Here is a 19,201-nt window from a genome sequence, read left to right as displayed (position 1 = left end):
GCAGGAACTTTCTGGTGTCAATGACTTCTTGTGTTGTCTAAGTGTTGGAGCCTGGTGGCCCAAGTGCTCTGTCTGGAGTATCCCTTCTAGCGTCTGGGGTTTTTTGAGCACTAACTCAACAGTGAGTGGGGTTTTCCAAGATGAGATCCCTTAACTGAAGTGTCTGCAAGCTCTAGAATATTGCTTTTTGATGATCTAGGCAGTGTTTGCTGTCGAATAGCAGTAGATGTTTATGTACTGATTAATGGTGGGCTTTAGTTAAGATGAATTACAGGTGCCAAATTAAGGGAAAACTCAGTTTTAGCACTGATTAAAAGCAATGCAGAAAGTGATGGAGCAAGGCCACCCAGTCAGAGTTGTGCTCGCAGCAAAAACTGGCAGTATCAGAAGCTTTACCTGCTCTGTGCATGAATAATGCACCTTGCTGACACGGTGAAGAAGATGATGCTGTTTGCTCCCACCTGCAGTACATCCACTGTGAAAAGGAACCCACCGCCTTCACTGCAAAGACTTCCAATACCGGGATGCGTTGATTTCGATTCCAGAATTTTGAGAAGAAACTGATGAGGCTTCCACCTCTTCACCCATTCTTGAGCCTTCTTACCTGTTGCTCGGTTTTATCTGAACCGGTATGCGGTCAGCTACGGCTGTGAATCAAAACGGCCGATCAAAGGAAAGCGATACTGCAGTACTACCGTGACCTCCACCGCGCACCTGAGCCGGGGCCGCCCGCCGCCAGCTCCCGCCCGCCGCCAGCTCCCGCCTTTCCGGCACCGCCCTCGCCACGCCTCGTTCGCGAAAGGGAGGGCGGTGCTGCCCAATCAGACGCTGTCTCGGCCGCGTTGCCGGGCAGAAGCCGTGCCGGGGCGGGGCCCGTAAACCAATTGGGGCGGCCGAGGCAGCCGCGGAGGGGCGGGGCCCGGCGGCGGGTGGCGGGATGGCGGCGGCGGCGGCGGCGGCGGCGATGGCGAGCGCGGCGGAGCGGGCGGTGCTGGTGAGTCGGGAAGAGGGCGTAGTCGGCCGGGGGGGGGGGCCGCCGTTGCCGTGGGCTGGTCCGGCTGAGCGGCCGCGGGCGGGATCCCCGCGGGGCCCTGTCCCGGCCGGCCGGGCCTGGTCGGGGAGCCGCGCACCCCCCGAGGTCGGCACCTGGGCGGCGGCGTAGGCCGTTCCCTGCCGCCGGCTCCCCGCGCCCGCGCTGAGGCGCCCAGCGAGGGCCGCCCCGGTCAGCGCTCCGTGGGCCGTGGGGCCGGGACAGCCTTCGGGGCGGGCCCCGGGCTCCGTTGCCGTTCTGCCCGCGGGCGCCCCGGTAGGCCGAGGTTGTCCCCCCAGCCTCCCCCTTGGGCTGCTTCAACGGCCTCCGCTTCGGCGTTCTCCCCCCCGAGCAGCAGGAGGGCCGGCTGCGGTGAGGCCGGAGGCAGGTCAGCGCCGGCGGCCGTCCTGCTTATGGTAAACAGTGAAACGGGTTAGGTGACCTTGAGTTTTTCCATAGTCGGTCCAACACGCTGCTTGGTGGAAGAGCAGACCTAGCAAATGGCAGGCGGGCACGTCAAAGCAGCCTTGTGGACTTGATAAAGGTGGGAAGGACGTAGAGCAGCTGACGCTGCAGGCATCTCCGGGCACGTGAGCTGCAAGAAGTAGTGAAAACTTCCTATCCGGGGGGGAATTTTAGAGGTGCATCTAGGCTAGGTGGAGAGCCACATGTGGAAACCAGATTTTTCTAAAGGTCGTGCGATTTGGAGTGATATGACTAGCATTCCTCAAAAATACAGATGCGTAGTGCACAGACATGGCGAACGCACTTGTCTTAGTGTGAAATTAATACAGGGTGGGAGGAGATCTTTTGCTGTCACTAGGGGGATGAAAGACACCAATGATGATTTGAAGTAGAAACGTCTGCGTGGTAACAGCGGGGTGGTGGAGGCACTACAGTCATCTGCTCTACCTACGTGATTTCTGTTCCTTTGGGAACCTGGAGGGGAGCGAGTGTTACAGAGAACAAAAGAGCAAGGAATCCAGTACGTTGGTATGATGCCCAGAAACCCAAAACAGAATTAAATGGTGAAAGTCAGTGGTCCTGTACCCACACTGGTACAGATAACAGGCTCCTACCTAGGTTTGCTGTGTGTACCTGCTTTGGGTGAATGTTTGTTGAAACAAAACTGTCCTTGTCCTACTCTTTGTTGAGATAACTCTTGCATAATGCGATGACACATCAGTGAGTAGTTGTTTTGTGTTTCTCGCGGTGATCAAGAACTGTCTAGCAGAGAAACCACAGGCATAAATTTCTGAGTTGACCACACCTTTCCAATTTTTCTGCGGGTAACGTGCTCAATTCATTCCCTTCCAGTACTTTCCATGTGGAAAATTTCTCCTTTCTTACAAGGTAGCAAGTGTCAATCTCTGCTTTGTCGCTTGCTTGCTTCTGTCCTCACTTCTCTGATGATCCTCTGCTTGGGGTCTTGTGATTTGACAGAAATGCTTGGCTGTAGTTTGAGGATCTGCTTTGTACAGGCTTCTCGGTAGCAGACAACTGATTGAGGCCTGAGGCGGTGTGTCATCAGATCTGAACTTGCTTGTTACTGAATTTGCCCAAGTGACTGGGGGTCCTCAGCCTTTCTTTCCCCCCCCCCCCTTTTCAGTTTAGCTTTGGTTTTAGGCTGCTGTTGCTTCGTAAAATGCCACGGGGGGGGGGGGGCGAGGAGGATTTTAGGTTTTGTTTTTGTTTCTCACCCTCTAATTGGCAACAAATTTGTCCACAAGTTGAGTCTGTTTTGCCCCCGATGGTAAATGGTAAGGGATCTCCCTGTCTTTATCTCCACCCACAAGCTTTTCATCTTGTTTCCTCCCCCGATCCTGTTGAGGAGGCGTAGTGGGAGAGGCTGGGTGGGTGTCTGGCAGCCAGCCAGCCAAGGTCAGCCCACCCCAGCAGCTTAAAAAGGTGCCCCAGAATTTGAAGCAGCAGGATCTGTACTTTGCTACAAAATTCACATCCTGTGCTGCCTGTTCTTTCCTAATTCTATGATTATTGTTACAGTGACTTGTATGAATGCTGCTTTGTTAAACAAAGTCAAAACAAGAGTGAGGAAATTCATTTGGCTGGGGCGGAGAAGTGGAGAGTAAGGCCTTTCAACAAATCAGGAAGAAATCTTCTTCTCCTACTAGCATGTGATTTAAACAGCATGGACATCGCAGTATACTTAGAACTTAAATAATTTTCATATGTGCCTGACAGATTTATTTCTAGTGTTCGACTTCTAATGATTCTACTGCTATCTTTCCACAACATAGGAAGAAGAATTTAAATGGCTTTTACAAGAAGAGGTCCATGCTGTTTTGAAACAGCTGCAGGATATTTTGAAGGTAAGGTTAATTTGCTTCATCTGTTTTCTGTGCTGTGGGTTTGTTTGCTCTCCCACGTGAGGAATGGTGGTAGATTTCCCCTGGAGGAAAAAATTCTTGGTAGAGGGTGCACAGAAAGGTCCATCATGCATGTCCAGTGCTGTCCCAAGTGTTTGCTTGCCCTCTGGTCTCGAGGACTCACAGTAAAGCTGATGTCCCTTAGATTGCTCTGTTCTTGACCCTCTTTGCTGAGAGAGCTGCTTTGAAATGGCACGTGGAGGCAGCCACACCTGTCTGCCAGGCATTTGCCCAAGATGTGAATATTTTCTGGAACAGAGAATCTGTATCTGCCTGTAACACCATAGCCTTTAGCTGAGAAGCTACTACTTGCGCAGTAATTAGTAGCATGCACTCTCCTCATTCAAAACCATCCTTCCCTCGATATACCCACTTTTCTGCTGGTACCTGCCCTTCTCAGAGGCATGAAGCGTTCAGCTGAAGCAGCCCTGCAGCACCTTTCGCCAGCCTGAGTGTGGGCTGCCAGGTTCAGCTCTTTCCAGGCAGCCATGTGGTGAACTGGCCAAAGGGGGATTGTGTGCATGAGAGTTCACTGCTCTCCTGCTAGGTTAGTTTTCAACAGGCCCAGCCCCTTAGCGCTCTGAGGTTTTGGTGGGGGTTAGTGGGTGATGCAAGAGCAGGGGCAAAAACATGGAGGTAGGAGTGCCGTAGTGCTGACCCAGGACGTGACTCAGAAGCAGGTGACAATAACTTGCAGTATCTGTATAAATAGTATCTGTTTTGAAGAATTTGTTATAGTTTTAAGGGTGAAGTGTGATTAAAGGACAGTCTCCAGCCTGTGTAACCAGTCAGGAGGGCTGATTTTTCACTCCAGACTTCCCACATGGGTAAAGGACCAGTGGCACTGGCGCTGTGCAGCCCGGGGAAGCGAGAGCACGCTGAGAAAGAGGCAATGCCAGGGCACCCAAGGATATGCAGGGCTGGGCTGTGCAGAGTGTCGCTCCTGCTGCAGACGGCTTGGCGACCCTGGCCAGCTGGGCACTGGCCGCCTTGCCCGGCTCTGGGGCGCGGAGCTGGAGCGTGGGATTTCCAACGCCTTTTGCCATGAGCTGCACACACTGAGCTTTCTCCTGGGCTGCGTCTGTCCTGCAGCAGGGTGAAGGAAAATCCATGTCCTCTGCTAAGCAGGTTGTGGGAGGCTTGCAAAGGTGACCGCTCCACGTTCAGCCGCTTGCCGAAGTCTGCATTTCTGCTCTTGCCTTGTCTTTGTTCCTGGCTTGTGATGGGCTGGGGCCAAGTGGACGCTCCAGCACTCACTATGTCCTCTCTTGGGCAGGAGGCCTCTCAGCGGTTCACCCTGCCCGCCAGCGGCTCAGGAGGAGCTGTCAAGCAGGAGAACTTTGTGCTGAGCACATCGGGGTAAGTGGTCGTGGCGGTCAGTGGGTGGCTGCTGCTCTGCCGGCCCCGCTGCCGGCAATGCCTGTGTTTGTGCCGGGGGCTTCCCTCTGTAGCCGAGGTCGCTGTTCCTCAAGCATCTGCGGCAAAGTCTCTACAGCACCTCCAGGGTGAAGGGGTTTTCTTTAAGAGGAGATTTCGCCATGAGGAAAACAAACAGACACGCTCTCATGGCAGGTTAACGTAACGGTCCGTAGCCATGTTCCAGGGGCTGCCTTAGCCAGACTTGTGCTGTTCCCTACTGATACCAATAATATAGTTGTTGATTCCCAACCACTTGCTGGTGTGTTGCATCAGTGTGCTGCTGTCAGCAGTTTTGCCAAGGGGCATTTTTCTGATTCTGGGCACAGGGAGTTGCAGTTACAAGTCCTGAATTCTGCTCTTGGCTCAGTTTCTGACTCTAACTGTGGGAAAATTTTAACCTTTGTCCTAGTCCCCCCAAAATAGCAATGAAAAATCGACTTCACACAGAGCAAACTGAGACCTGTGCAGAAGGTGCTATTGAAGTGCAGTTCTGAAATAGTTGTCCATTTTTTGATCTCCAACATAGGCCTTGGTCTGAATAGCTGAGATCGCAAGCTTGTTGCAAAGTAGTAGACCTTAATAACAGCATGGTGAGCATTGTATAGAACGGTGCAATGATTCTGTATTGGGTTTGAAGGTTGCATTCTTCAGATCTTAAAGTGTTGAAGTTGATTCTGGTTTTCATTCATTGTTGTTGCAAGGTGGGTCTTCGAAAGCGTTGATCTAAAGAGTCTCTGCCTAGTGTATTAAAATGTAAGGTATGGCTAAACTGAGTTCTTGAAGGCCTAGGTGCTTCAGTCTTCCCCCACTGTTGGTGTGAGCCATCTTGCAGGACCTTTTAAAGGGTTTGGGGGGTGGGGTTTTTTGTTTGTTTAGGTTTTTTTTTCTTGAGCGGGGGGGACAGGGTGGGGTGTGGGGGTGTGTGTAGCTTTCAACTCCCATATAAACCACCTAGCATTCCAATGTCAGTAATTAATCTAATATCTTGTGTTTGTGCCTGCTAGAGCTGTTTGTAACAGCAACCAAATTGTTGATATGTAATACATGAAATAAGCATGGGATCAGAAATGAAAGTAACATTTTAGTCAGGGCAGTTAGGGTGAGGTGGCTCATGAAGAATATGACAGCAGCTGGCTGCAGGCCAAGAGCTGAGGATTTGAAAGTGTGTGTTCATCTGCATCCCCCAGCTGACCCCTGGAAGGAAGGAAACTTGGCTAGCTTTGTGATACAGGGAGGGATGGTGTTGGGTTGGCAGTTTCAGTAGGTGTCTCTTGCCTCCTGTGACTTGTGTTGCCCAGCTCTTTCTTCTCATTCCAGCACAGACCAGGTGAAAGGTGTGTTGACGCTGCAGGGAGATGCCCTGTGTCAAGCTGTGAGTACTAGCCGTGCTGCTGCTTCTTGCTTTGTACTACCATCAAGGGGTGGGAGTCATCCTTATTACACTTTGATGACCTCAAGGGAGAGGTCATCCTTATGATGCTTTATCAGTGATCAATAAGTATTCTTTATTGGTCTTCCTTAGTAGGCCTTAAATCCTTAATGTTTCAGCAACTGTTAAAATTTGTCAACATCCAGCATCTAACACCCGCCCCCCACACTCTCTGCGGTGAGTGGTGGAGTCGATTTTCATGGGGATTCCTTGCCTTTAATGCCTTTGTTGTGCAAGATCAAATTTCCTTGGGGGCCTTCTGAGATGGGGTCATGTGTCTTGCCTGGATCTCAATTCACTAAATGCCTTTCAATTTATCCTTTGTATTAACACGTTCCTGTAGGAGGACTGAAGTTCTGGCCACTCCAGGACTGCTGAAAGCAGCTTGCCGAGATGGTCTGGGAGACAGAATGGAGTGGGACTGGCAGTCTCCATGTTCTGCTTGCTTTCATGTGTTTGTTTCTTTCTTCAAGGACGTTAATCTGAAAACGCCCAGAAATAACCAGCTCCTGCACTTCGCATTTCGGGAAGACAAGCAGTGGAAATTGCAGCAGGTACTTTAGATGCCTACCCCTCTGTAGCATCTGCACCCTCCAAGCAGTAGCTGTAGCCACTCGCTTTCTGAGAGAGAAGGTTATGTCCATCCCACATTAGCTCCACTGGTGAAAGCTAAAGGAGGAAACAGATGCAGTTAAATTCAGTTATGGTGTTAGGAGAGAGAGGTGGATTCTGCTTGTTCCTGAAACACCAGCGAGCTGAAGGCTGTCTGCATAGCAGTCATAATCCTTTAAAAGGAGTGCCTAGGGTGCCTGTGCAGTACTGGCCTTGTGTCTGCTTGTAAAACCCAGGCTAGCAGGGCAAAGAGCAACTTCAGAGGCTTTGAGTAGCTTGCTTTCATTCTCTTATGGAAGCATTTCTTTATGCTGAGAACAAATCCCATCACATTGTGCTCTTGTAGCATAGCCAAGTTCCCTCAGTTAAGGAGTTAAAGGGATTTGGCTGTCCAGAACATTCAGTCTCTTTCCCAACATTTTGCTCTGAAATACCTGGTTTCAGGACGTGATCTAGTGCCTGATCTTGAAGACATAGTTTCTCACAGTTACTTTGTCATAGCTGAGTAGGTTGGAGAAAGATGTATTCCATGGGCTTCGCTATGTCATGGCTCAGCTTTTTCTAGGTGATCAGCGCATTTGGTATTGAGTGCAGTTTCCAATGGCCGCTTTGGCAGCGGAGTGAAAGCTCTACCCAGTAACTTTGTAGAAATCTAGAAAATTGTGTACTTGAGATGTTAACGCCAAACTTGACTGAGTTTATTTATGCCTCGCAACAAGGCAAGGAAGTTTTTGTGTTAACGCTCAGTGGTACATCCTGTTTTGTGGCTGTTTTCTACTGCTGCCTGGTTGATAGGCTTTTACCAGCTTTTATGGAAAACACCCTTATTTACTTGGGAGAGATTTGTGTTCTAATGTTCAGATGTGGAATGTGAGTGCCTAAAGGACGCTGTGCAGAAGCATTTACAGTGATTATGTGGAGATCTTTGTCCTGTCTGAATTAAAAATGAGTATCTCAAGGTATTGTGAGTTTCTTCCCTTAGTGAGTGGTGCCAGCTGGAGTTTTGTTTCTCTATGCAAAGTAAAGTCATCGCTAAGAAATTGTACTATAGGGACATTTTTGAGGAACACAAGTGCAGGCACACAAGTTTCAAGGAACTTGATTAGAAAACAGAGCAAAATCAAGGGGGAATAGGAATGAAGCAAGTCCTCATAATAACGGGATTGGCATTGTGGGATTGGGTAACACTGCCAGGGTAACTTAGCTTGCTTGAAAGCATCTGGGAGATGTAAAGGCTGGAAGTGGTGATGTTTGGAGATGCCATAGCCCAAGTACCTGCAGAATCTCTCTGCAGTCTGACAGTGGACTTTATCATATCTCTCTTCTCTCTGTAGCCTCCAGTGCCTTGTGTTTTCTAAGAGCAGGGCTATTCTGTGATCCCTGAGCTCCGGATGAGAAGGAACCAGTGTCCAGATCTATGCCAGGGAGGCCTCTACAAGGCTGAGCTGGGATTTGGGATTGCTGGGGAGCAGTGTAGATGTATTGAACTACAAATATCCCAAGCTGTGTTATCCATCTCCCAGCAGCCACCTCTCATACAGGCTTCCCTGCTTACCTTTTCTGTTTATTGCACCCTCTGATTTACCCCTTTGCTTTTTTACAATTTTCCTGCTGCTGCCTGGAACTGAACACAAGTCACTTTCTCCGAGGGCCATTTTCTTCTTCCTCTGCTTTGTCCTTGCTCCCATGAAAACACTGGGATACACCTATTGGCCTTGCTTTGATAATTGTCTCCTGGCTGCAAGCGGTCTTGCTTGAGACGAGCCAGCTGTGTCCTGAGTCTGGTCAAGTTCCACACAAGCAGCACAATGGCAGCTTCTTGATGCTGGAGATAACTGTCAACCCCAACAATTATAGTTTAGAAGGACTCTGGAAAATTGCCAGAGACACTATATTAGAAATCAATGTTTGCTGCTCACTGCTGCTATTGATGTAATTTATATCATTGGTTTTAGTTCTAATAGTTCCTAAGGAAGAAATCATTATTCGTGTTGCTAGACCTGACTGTTGTATACCATCAACAGCGAGGATTCCTACCTGAACGGTCATGATCAGCGCCCTCCCAGCATGAGAGTGCCTGATGTCACTCTTCCTTCAGGGCAGCAGCAATATTTTTATTGACAATCCAGGTTGTAGCTGTCAGACTGTTCTGCATCTCCAGTCCTTGAGTGAAGAACCCAATAACGCATCTGGGCAGCAATGGTAGATTTGTGTTAGCGAGTGTCTGGTACTCAGAGAAATGGCCTTAACATTTGAGAAGTCACAATTTTCTTAGGGCCAATGAGATAATCAGGGAAACCTCTACTTCCTAGTGTGTATTATAGAGAGTGTTTCTTTAATAGGGTTGCATTTGTACCTTTGCAGATCCAGGATGCTAGAAACCATGTTAACCAAGCCATTTACCTGCTTATGAACAGAGACGTAAACTACCAGTTCAAAACAGGCTCAGAAGTTCTCAAGGTGAGGAGAAAGCCCTCTCTATTTAGGTAGGAAAATGCATTTTTCTTCCCTCCATTTGTTGTTTTAAACACAGTTAATGCACATTACAGCCTTGAGTCTCTTACTGGAAATGGATTCTCCAGTTGTACCCGTATATATCTGTGTCAAGGAGTATCCATGTGACCTCATATTTGATATGAATCTATACCAGTTTAGCATCAGTAACAGGGTGGTACATCATGGTGAATGGTAATCCAAGCAGTCGGTGCCCTGTTGCACAGCAGTGATGTTCTGGGAGCATCTCCCTTGATCTTTTTTGGTTGATGTGGTTACTCAGCTCATGCTCTTCCCTGTCAGTGCTTTTGGCAAGAGAAGAAATGAGGCAGTCATCAGCAAACAAGAGATTACAGTTAGTAGTCATGATTTACTGACGATTTGAAAGTGACTTCTCACTTGCAAGCAGTAGTTGATGCAGTCTGATACAGACCAGCTGCTGCATGACAGCAAAGCCCAGCCCTCTGCTTGGAAATGCTCTCTGAAGCTACTATTGTTTCAACTTACTCATTAGAATCCATCACAATATTGAACATGAGAAAGCTAAACCTTTTAAGTCTCCACATTGGCAAGGGCTGCTAATAGGAAGAAGCTAGGTAATGAAACTATTTCCTTTTTACTTTCAGGTGGAAGTAGGGGGGAGAAATTAGTCATAATAGAAAATGCCTTCATCTTAGCAGTCATGGGCTCTATAACAGACATATGTTGCTTCCCAGTTTTTTTCTGGAAAAGGAAGTCTGCCCGCATAGAGCCTCTGAACTGTGGTTTCTGGCAGGATTGGACTCAATGAGCTGGTTCTTTTCTCTAGTGCCCTAGCTCATAGATGTTTATGAACAGGGGGTCTCATTCACCCGTTGTTGTACCCGTGATGTGGGAATGGGGACAACTAGAAAACAGCTTGTTGTTTTTCCTTAATGCCTGCTCTTCAGCAGAGCTGATGATGAGTTTGTCAATACTTCTGGGGCATCAGTAACTGATCTCATGTTCTCTTCTTACTCCTCTAATGAATAGCTGTTCTCTCTTCAGTCCCTGGTAATAAAAACTCCTGGCCTGTCTCACTGCATTTATGTGGGAGCTACCCCTTCCCAATAAGTCCCTGAATCCCTGGAAGGGTGAGGGAGGGGTGGTGGGGGTTGGAGTGTTGTAACACCTGCAAAAGGCTGTAGGATGCTGCAGCACACTATCCAGAGCTGTCCAGGGATTGCCACTCAGCAGCGTACTGTACGTTATCTTGTAGCTTATGGATGCTGTGATGTTACAGCTCTCAAGAGCCCGAAATCGGCTTACCACTCCAGCCACTTTGACTCTACCAGAGATTGCCTCCAGTGGTCTCACTGTAAGTATGTGGTGGTCTAGATCTCCATACCGTCTGGCAGCATGCAACAGTTAGAATATTGTGCTACATCCTGGTGGAGGTGGATTTCTGAAGTGTCTCCTGAGGCCGAAAGAGAGAGCTGAAGTAGGTGCAAACCCTGACCATTTTGGGGTGCTCTGTATCTTCCTGTGGGAAAGCAGATGACTTGGGCATAAAGACTCTGGTTCTCAGAGGGTAAGTTCTGTTCTCTGCCCAGGAATCTTGTCCAGGGATGATTTGCCCTTGTGAACACTGCTCCATCCTCTTTTGTCACCATCGCGCATGCACCATTTGATCAAGTGCAGCAAGAGGAACAACCATTGCCTGCAAGCTGCTCAGTCTTTGTTTCTTTTCTAATGTCCCTCTCGCTATGGGGTAATTGCAGTGTGGCTTAGAAAAATGTAGTGATTTGCCACCATTAGAAATAATGGTCCTTTCACTGACAAAGAAACTACTTATTTTCTCACCAGAAAATGTTCACCCCTGCTCTGCCTCCAGACATCCTTGTGAATTTCTATATTAACCTGAATAAGCTGTGCCTGACTGTCTACCAACTCCATGTGCTGCAGCCCAGCACAACCAAGGTGACGCCTACTATCTCTTGAGCCTTGTTTATTTACCTCTCCCTGCCTTGCACTGTGAGGAGGAGATCACACTACTATGTAGTGCAATGTTATATGCATAAGATAATGCAGAAATGACCATAGCTGGTGTTAAGTGTCTGTGTTTAGTCTGCTGCAGACAGAACACTGGCTCTAAATCTAGTTTGGGGCATTGCCACATAGCACAGAAGAAAATACCAGTGCTCTCGAGAAAGCCATTAACTATTTTTTGCCAAGTAATGCTTTATCATATGATATAGTTTGATAATTTTGCGTAATTTTGGAAGGGCATAATTGTATTAATCCAGTTTACATTGAAGTAGCTATCTTGGGTTTTCTAGATGGAGTTTGATGGATATGTTTCTGCTTCACCTGTTGCATTCAGGTCAGCTTGATATCCTTTAAAAACAGAATTAAACTCTTATACTTTATGAAATGCAGTCCTTCCACAAGGATATTTTTCCTAAAATCTATTTTTTGTTTTTCTTCTGGATATTCTCATCTTATTTTTGTGGTGCTAAAATTTGGAGCTAAGTTGGACTGAGCTGCTGTGTAGAATTTTTTTCATGAAGGAGCAGGAAGGGATCAAATGACATAGATTCCATATGAATGGAGTATTCAGGCAGATACAGGATGGGCATTTCTTGATGTCAGGCTATTAAAAGTGCAAACCTTAAACATCCTCCTTCTAAGTAGTTTGTTTACTGTGTCAAAATCCTAATGGCTTTTTCTTTCTCCTCTAGAACTTCAAGCCTGCTGGAGGATCCATTTTACACAACCCTGGAGCCATGTTGTAAGTACAGTCACTACAAGGGCTGTGTAACAGGTGTAGGTGTATGCTGAGGATGAGATCCAAATGGCTGTACAGATTTTGATTGTAGCATCTGTTAAGTGGAGAAGCTGGACTGAGCCACTTAACTGTGGCTGTGAATGCACAGGTGCCCATAATAGTGTTTCTTTAATGACTTGGTCATAAAGGCCCAAAGATGTGACTCTTCAGGATACAGCCCACCCATACAGTGCCATGAGTTTGTCTAGAGATGAGAGTTGTCAGCCAAAATGAACATTAGGTTATTGGCATTGCCATCTGCATGTCCCGCCTTTGTGCCTCTCTGAAAAGTGGTGAAGTTTCTACCTATTAGATTTAGCTGAACTCTGAAGCTAATCAGAGGTAGACTAAGAGTTTGCATTGTATAACTTTACCAGGTGCTGTTTTAAATGCAATAGAAATCATAATGATCTGTTCTGTGAGAATGGAGGACAGTTGAGTTTTGTATTCTGTGCTGTTGTGTGTGAAGCTGTGCTCTTTTTTTTTTTTTTTCCCCCACTCCAGTGAGTTTGGCAACCAGCGGTATGAAGTCAGCCATGTCCATAAAGTGGAATGTGTTGTACCATGGTTAAATGATGCCCTTGTCTTCTTCACAGTTTCACTGCAGCTTTGCCAGCAACTGAAGGATAAGGTAATGGCCTTAGAGAAGGGCCTTTGTTTTTAGCTCTGGATTTTGAGAGGACATCAGATCTCCTAAAAATCTGATGTGGTGTTATTCTGTACAACTTAGGTATAAACTGAAAACAAGCGATGAGTCAATGTTTTGGAGCAAGGGAGCTGGCTGCACTGCCTAGCAGACAGCCATCTGGGATAAGTGTAGTAGTGTGGCAGATGTCTTTGCTGAACTAGTGACCTGATGGAGAGGAGCAGGTAGACACTTTTGTGCTCTCAGTCATGAGCTGGATGTGAGGAAATGCCAGGGTACTGGAGAAGAGGTATGGCAACTTCAGCGAAATAGACTGCAGTAGACCAGCATTCAGTTCCAGCTCTGCACGTGGCTGCTGCCTTGAGCAAGTAACTTTGTGCTCCAGTCCTCTTCAGTGACAATAGCAGCAAATCTGCTCTTGTGCAATGCAGTGGTGGAGTGTTTAATGCTGTACAGCTCAATCTTCACACACATATTATATGCTCTTTCTTCTATGGCCCAAGGGATACAGGAACTTACCTTCTTTTCTTCTTGCTTTCCAGATATCTGTTTTCTCCAGTTACTGGAACTACAGGCCATATTAATTCTCTGTGGAGTGTCCAAGACCTTACAGTACTTCCAGTGTGTCTCTTTTTGTTTTCAACATGCCAGCTGAGTCCAGGTCAGCCTGAGGAGTGCTGTGGTTTGCTGCCATGTGGCCCTCTGTAGGGTAGGGTCAGTGTATTCAGAGACACAATTTCAGTAGGCTTGTCTGGGACTGCTGCATAAGCAGGGCACCAAGCAATGCTGTGTGGTTGGTGAAAGCTTCCACCTGTCTTTGTTCTTGTGTGCTTTGTGTGGCTTACACTTTCCAAGCCTGTGATGAATTACACTAGTCCATTACAAGGCATGGAGAGTTGTGGACTACTCTCACTAACTGTATTTGCACACAGTGCTGTAACTAACTGCTGGACTGTGAGCTGGCTGGGAAGGGATGAAGACAGACTAATTTAACATACCACAAAAAGTATAGGGCATGTTGCTCCATGTAGTGAAATATGTTGTGATCTGGTCCAGCTGTGGTTATAACTAGCCCTGAGCTTCTCCCTTTCCTATCTGTTCTGTTCATGCCCACGTTATTGATTCCCCTTTGGGGATATTCTTACTTGCTGCTGTTTGAACTCTTTTTTTTCCCTGGCATCAATGTGATAATAAATTTTTTTTTTTTTCTGAAGCCCTAGTTGGGCCAATTGGTTTTTTCCAGGTTTAGTATCTTGTTTTCACTGCCAGCCTTTGGAGCTGCCTCGGTACCTTGAGCACAACTGTGCAGTCTCACATCCTGTCATTAAACCCAAAGTGAGTACCACGTTGTTACTTTGATTTGCTGCCTACCTATGGATGCTACAGTATGTAACTCGTCCCTCTAGCCATTGATAACTGTGAAATAAAGATCCTCAGACCTGCCATGCTCCTATGGGCTGTCAGTGCTGAGAATAAAAGAGTATCAAAGATTATGTGCTCTCTTACAAGTGAGTGGCTGTTCTTAGTTATGCATGCTGGATTATGGTTTGCCTTACTGGGAGGACAGTAGCGGTCTCTGGGCAGTTCCGTGAAGGCTGGGCCTGGTTTGTGTAGCCTCAGCTCAGGGCCGTCTGACACCCAAGTACTACCTGAAGCACTTTTCCAAATTTCCCTTGGTGGTAATGTTTGGAAGAGGCTGTAGGTACTGAGGCTGGGTTGGGTTTGCTCATGGAGCTGGCAGTTAAGTTATGTGGAAGCATCACCTGTCTCCTGCTTGGCTCCAAGTAGCCCTGTCCCGCCTGGGTTTCTGGTGCCTTTCCTCACTAGAGTACCTTATCTAGGAGCCTACACGTGTGCTGAAGTGAAGACTGCAGGCTCACCAAGGTCCCTACAAAACGACAGGGCCGTTGGAGCCTATCTTGACAGCATGGTTGGAAAACACCAGGATCCTGGTGTTTTCCAAGTGCTCTCCAGAGTGCTGTGCTCAAAAGAAAGAGATCACAGAATCACAGAATGGTTGATGTTGGAAGGGGACGTCTGGAGTCCATCTGGTCCAATTCCCCTGCTCAAGCAGGGCCACCCAAAGCTGGTCTCTCAGGACCACGTCCACATGGCTTTTGAATAGCTCCAAGGATGGGCACTGGAGATAGGTATGTTGCTCTGTTTTGTTTTGTTTTGTTTTTTTCCCCTGCATAGACCTCTGCTCTGGGCATATGTGGACTACCTTGTCTGCGACCTCCCTTTCTGTCCCTTTGTGAGATCCCTGGGATCCTGAGTGGGTTAGTGCCAGCCTTGTTACTGCTGCAGTCTCCTTGTCTGAGGACTTGACACTTGGTGCTGTGCTTGGTCTAATGCGTTCTAATAATACAGGTTGCAGGCAATAACTGAGCCTACAAATGAGTATCAGGCTGTGACTGATGAATGTGTTTGTTAGTAAGCAATGAAAGGTGGAAGGTAGAGAGGGCTGGATGGGCTGATGCAATAGCAGACCCATTACTGATTCCAGTTAGTTAGCCTTATGACTAGCTGCAGTCATGACCTTGAGTATGCATTTACCAACCCTTGCCCTGTTCCAGACTATTCTCTGCTTAGAAAGTGGTTGCGCATGTGTGGAACTGCTCACCATTAAAAGCTTTTCGGATGAGAGTATTTTTACGGTTAATAACCTCGCTGGAGCTGTCTGTGCTCTTTAACCCTCCCTGTGTGTGGAGGAGGCTCCTTTTTTAATTCACACTACTGTGTGCAGTCCAATCAATGTTGCCACATCCTCTACATCTCAGCTTCCTGCTGATAGGGATATAACATGCAACCCAGTGTGTGTTGTTTTCTTCTGTTTAAAATAGTCTTCTTCGGTTCTGAAGGGCAGGACTGTGCAAAATGGAATACTTGTCCTGATTCCAGCTCTGATATATGGTGGCTGTGTCATGAGCACTGCTAGGTGGCAGTGGTAGCTGCTACAGGACACTGCCTAGGTTACTGTTACAGAAGAACAGGGTAACAGCGAGGTAGGTGGGATTCAACAGGAGAGGCTGGCCCAAAGCCCTGGGCTGGTACCCTGTGATTTGAAAGATAAAACAAGGGTCCACCAATTAAAAGACTTAACAGTCTATCTCTTTTCCCCACTAAACCTCTGAGCACAGAAGACAATTTACAAGGCCCTAAGGGCTCTGCTTTTCAGCCCAGTGAGGCTGGTGCTGGGATAGCTACGGGCAGCCCACCTCGCCCTTTGCAGATGCAACTCAAATGTGCTGTGGGCCACAATCTTTGGCAGCCCAAGGTGTCTGTGAAGTTTGGGCTGCTCTGCAATACTGCAAGGGCCCTTGATTGGTACGTGCACTGATGAACGCTGCTGTGTGACTGGAGCAGAATGAAATAATCAGACTGTCTGCCTTTTCCTGGTCTGGCTTTTTATTCTCTTTTTCTAGCTTCCTTTAGAGAAGCTATAGTACTCATGAGCAAAACCTTTCCTGGTGGCACCTTTCTTTTTCCCTTTTGCCCAGGAAATCTATTTAGTTTTAAGGAGATAGAGATCTGTTGCTTAGATGCACTGGCTGCCTGCTTTTGATGGGTCTAGCAATTGAGTTGCTGCTGGTTCTGGTAGCACAGAAGACACTGATCCATGCGCCTCTGCTGCTGAGCTTCTACATGCCCTTTGAAAAGGAATTAGAGTTGCCTGAACTAAGTGGAGAAGACATTTGCTGGGCAACTTTCAACGACAGCACTGCGACAGGCTAATGACAGAGCAGAACCACAGACTAAGAGGGTAATGAAGAAAGTTTATTTTATGGCTGCCTCTAGTCTATCCCAATCTGAGCAGCTATTTCTGCCATTGTCCACAGAGTAGTGACAGACAGTGAGCAGAATCCCATGCTACTCTTCCCAGCATCTCAGCACTGAGCAGACAAGACCGTCTCCTTGCTGCGCTCAGCTAAGGCTAAATGTTTGTAAAGATAGATCACTTTTTCCTGGAGCTGGAATTGAAACTGCAGGTGTTTGTGTGTGCTGATGCCAGTCTGCTCAAGTATTGCCACTGCCAGGACTTGCTTGGAATTGCACCTGACATCCCTGGCCTCATCCTGCCTTCAGGCTATGGTGGAAATATTGAAGGGCATGTACCACCACTCCCATTCATGAGTAGGTGCTTGGCTGCCTTTCGGGGTGCCACCTTCTGGAGTCAGTGTTCTCAGCACAGAATCGGACGTTTCTTGTTCTGTATGTGCCCCAGCAAAAAGGGTCACCCTGCCCCATCATGGTATCACCTCTGGGGACACAGAGTATCACCCTAAAGCAGAGGGACTATACCAGTTGAAAATCTGGCTCCACCTGGGACTGTAAGGATGCTAGGTAAGGGGATGATGCTTTTCAAATTGGAGGCATTGTTAATCTTCAGGATGAAGAACAAGCTTTCTCTTTGGTGCCCCAAGCATCCTCTGCAAAGGCCATAGGGAGGAGGTAGCCACTGCTCCCTTGCACAGAGCAGTTTCATCTTCACGTGCTTTTGTGTCCCCTAGGAAGAGTGAGGCAAAGTGTTTCTAAAGTTGATGCAGCACATAAAGGAAGCTGGCTCACTAATGACATGCTCCAAATGTCTCTACAGGGACTAAAAAGGTTCCCAGAAGCTGTGGCTGTGCTTTGAAGCATCTTTAGAGCCTTGTGCTGCCTCTTTTAATGGATATTCACAGCCAGGGACAGTGCTATGCTTTGCTTTCAGTCCTGCTGGAAATTAAGCCTGTAATGGAAGGGCTGGAGCCCAAAACCCTGAAAAGAAGCATAGCTGGGCCTCTCATTCAGCCATCCCAGAAGGGATCTTAGTGTGAGGATGCTCCACAGCATGTTTTGGTGATCAGCAAGTGTGAGCTTGGAAGAGGATTCCAGCTTCTAGTTAGAGGGAAATGGTTTCTCCTGCTTTCTCCTTGCCCTCACTCCCTGGCGGTTCCCATGGCTGCTGCCTCTGCATGGGGGAGCACCTGTTCTCCACTTTGGCTGCAGTAGCTGAGGATGTTCACTGGCTTGTAGCTGAAAAGTCTGCATTAAGGTACTGTATCTTATGGGGATTGTGGGGTGGACTGACTCAAGTGGGTGTATTGGCCTAGGATGGCATCGCAGGTGCTGCGCAAGGGGTTCGCATTCATCCATGCACATATAGAGAATAGGAAGAGCTGTCACTGAGGTTGTAGAGGATGGAAGTGGCTGGGCAGCTCTTGACAGTCAAGGTGAAGATAGAGTCTGATTTGTAGGTGCAGCCAAGGGAAGAAAGCAGGAAGAGTCGTTCTGTCCAGCCATGAGGTAGAGGGGGGGTTAGGGCTGCATTGCCAGGTTATCTATGCCCGCTTTCCTTCTGGGAATCTAGTTGTTTTGGAAAAAGATGTGTCATTGTAAAGAGGTGAGGAAGGAGTTTGCACATGCATGAACACACAAATTAAAATAGTATCTATGCTTTGTGCGTGCTCAAGCACAGGTACCACTTCCCTCCCCCAGAACAGTGCAGAGGTCCTGGGCATGTCTCTGCCTGCTCAAGCACATCCAACCTGTTCTCTCTTCCCTATCACCTTCCCTGTGTGAACGTCCCCCCCTTGGTGGCTGGGCTGTATTTCTCCTAAGACATGAGTGTGTCTCTGCAGGGGAGAGCAGGGTCTGTCTAGTGCTCTGCCTGCTTTCCTCCCCTACCCCTTTCCCCTCTCTGCCCATTTCAACAAGCAACACAGATACTGCCTTGGGAGCTCCTGTGTGTCCCAAGTCATTCTTGGGTGAGTGGGCTGGGTTTTATCACCTTGCGTTGTTCTGGGTAGTCACAGTTGCAGCAGCAGCAGATAAGCACCAGGAGCAGCAGCAGAAGCACAGTCCCTGGAGAAAAGTGTGCAATTACAGCAGCATCAGCCTCTATGTCTCCCTGACAGCACCCTGTCTTTCAGCAAGTACCCTCTTGGCTGGCTGCTCCCCTTTTTCCCCTGTTAGCATCACAGCACTTTGTGTGAAGTGGTGTACATCACACAGGGCACGACAACCCCACAAACACCATCTGAGCCTAGGCTGGTCGAACTGTGCCAGTGTTAGGCAAGGTGGTGGCATGGTTATGAAAGTGGTCTTGCAACTAGAGAAGGTTACGCAGGGAATGTTTCCTCTGAGCCTGCTGCTGTTGGTGCCCTTGTCTGCTGGATGTAAATGGAGTGGCTGCACTCTTGCCATTCTTCCTCCAGGGCTGTGCTGCTGGGGGGGCTGCATAAATTGCTGAGATTAGGGCAGCTGCCTGCCAAGCCCAGCACCAAGAGAAGCTGTCTAGTGCATGCCTCGTGCTGAGCTATGCACTTACCCACAAAGATGAAGAATATGGCAAAGGCAGCAACGTCCCACTCGGTCTCAAAGAACCTTTTTCTTGCCAGCTGGCTCAGGAAGTTGTGGA

The 19,201-nt window shown here is 48.0% G+C and overlaps 1 protein-coding gene across 3 annotated transcripts; it reads left to right on the top strand.

Annotated features, from left to right (window-relative positions):
• The first annotated feature begins 917 nt into the window (after window positions 1-917).
• On the top strand, window positions 918-14,294 carry ROGDI (rogdi atypical leucine zipper). 3 transcript variants are annotated; one of them, XR_012654652.1, is made up of 12 exons: window positions 918-994; window positions 3,289-3,360; window positions 4,694-4,776; window positions 6,154-6,208; window positions 6,739-6,819; window positions 9,242-9,337; window positions 10,608-10,706; window positions 11,195-11,308; window positions 12,070-12,119; window positions 12,660-12,786; window positions 13,344-13,462; window positions 14,045-14,294. XR_012654652.1 is itself a non-coding variant. In XM_075059478.1 (11 exons), the coding sequence occupies exons 1-11, from the start codon at window positions 938-940 to the stop codon at window positions 13,383-13,385; spliced, it is 876 nt and encodes a 291-aa protein (XP_074915579.1). In that variant the 5' UTR covers window positions 918-937; the 3' UTR covers window positions 13,386-14,294. The 3 variants fall into 3 exon arrangements, 1 of the variants encoding a protein (XP_074915579.1); XR_012654651.1 differs by having other exon boundaries at window positions 14,016-14,294; XM_075059478.1 differs by having other exon boundaries at window positions 13,344-14,294.
• The last annotated feature ends 4,907 nt before the right edge of the window (window positions 14,295-19,201 follow it).

This window comes from Buteo buteo, chromosome 29 (assembly GCF_964188355.1).
Source record: "Buteo buteo chromosome 29, bButBut1.hap1.1, whole genome shotgun sequence".
NCBI classification, from domain to species: Eukaryota; Metazoa; Chordata; class Aves; order Accipitriformes; family Accipitridae; genus Buteo; species Buteo buteo.
Note: the sequence above shows the minus strand (reverse complement) of the source record. Positions and strands in the feature narration are given on the sequence as shown.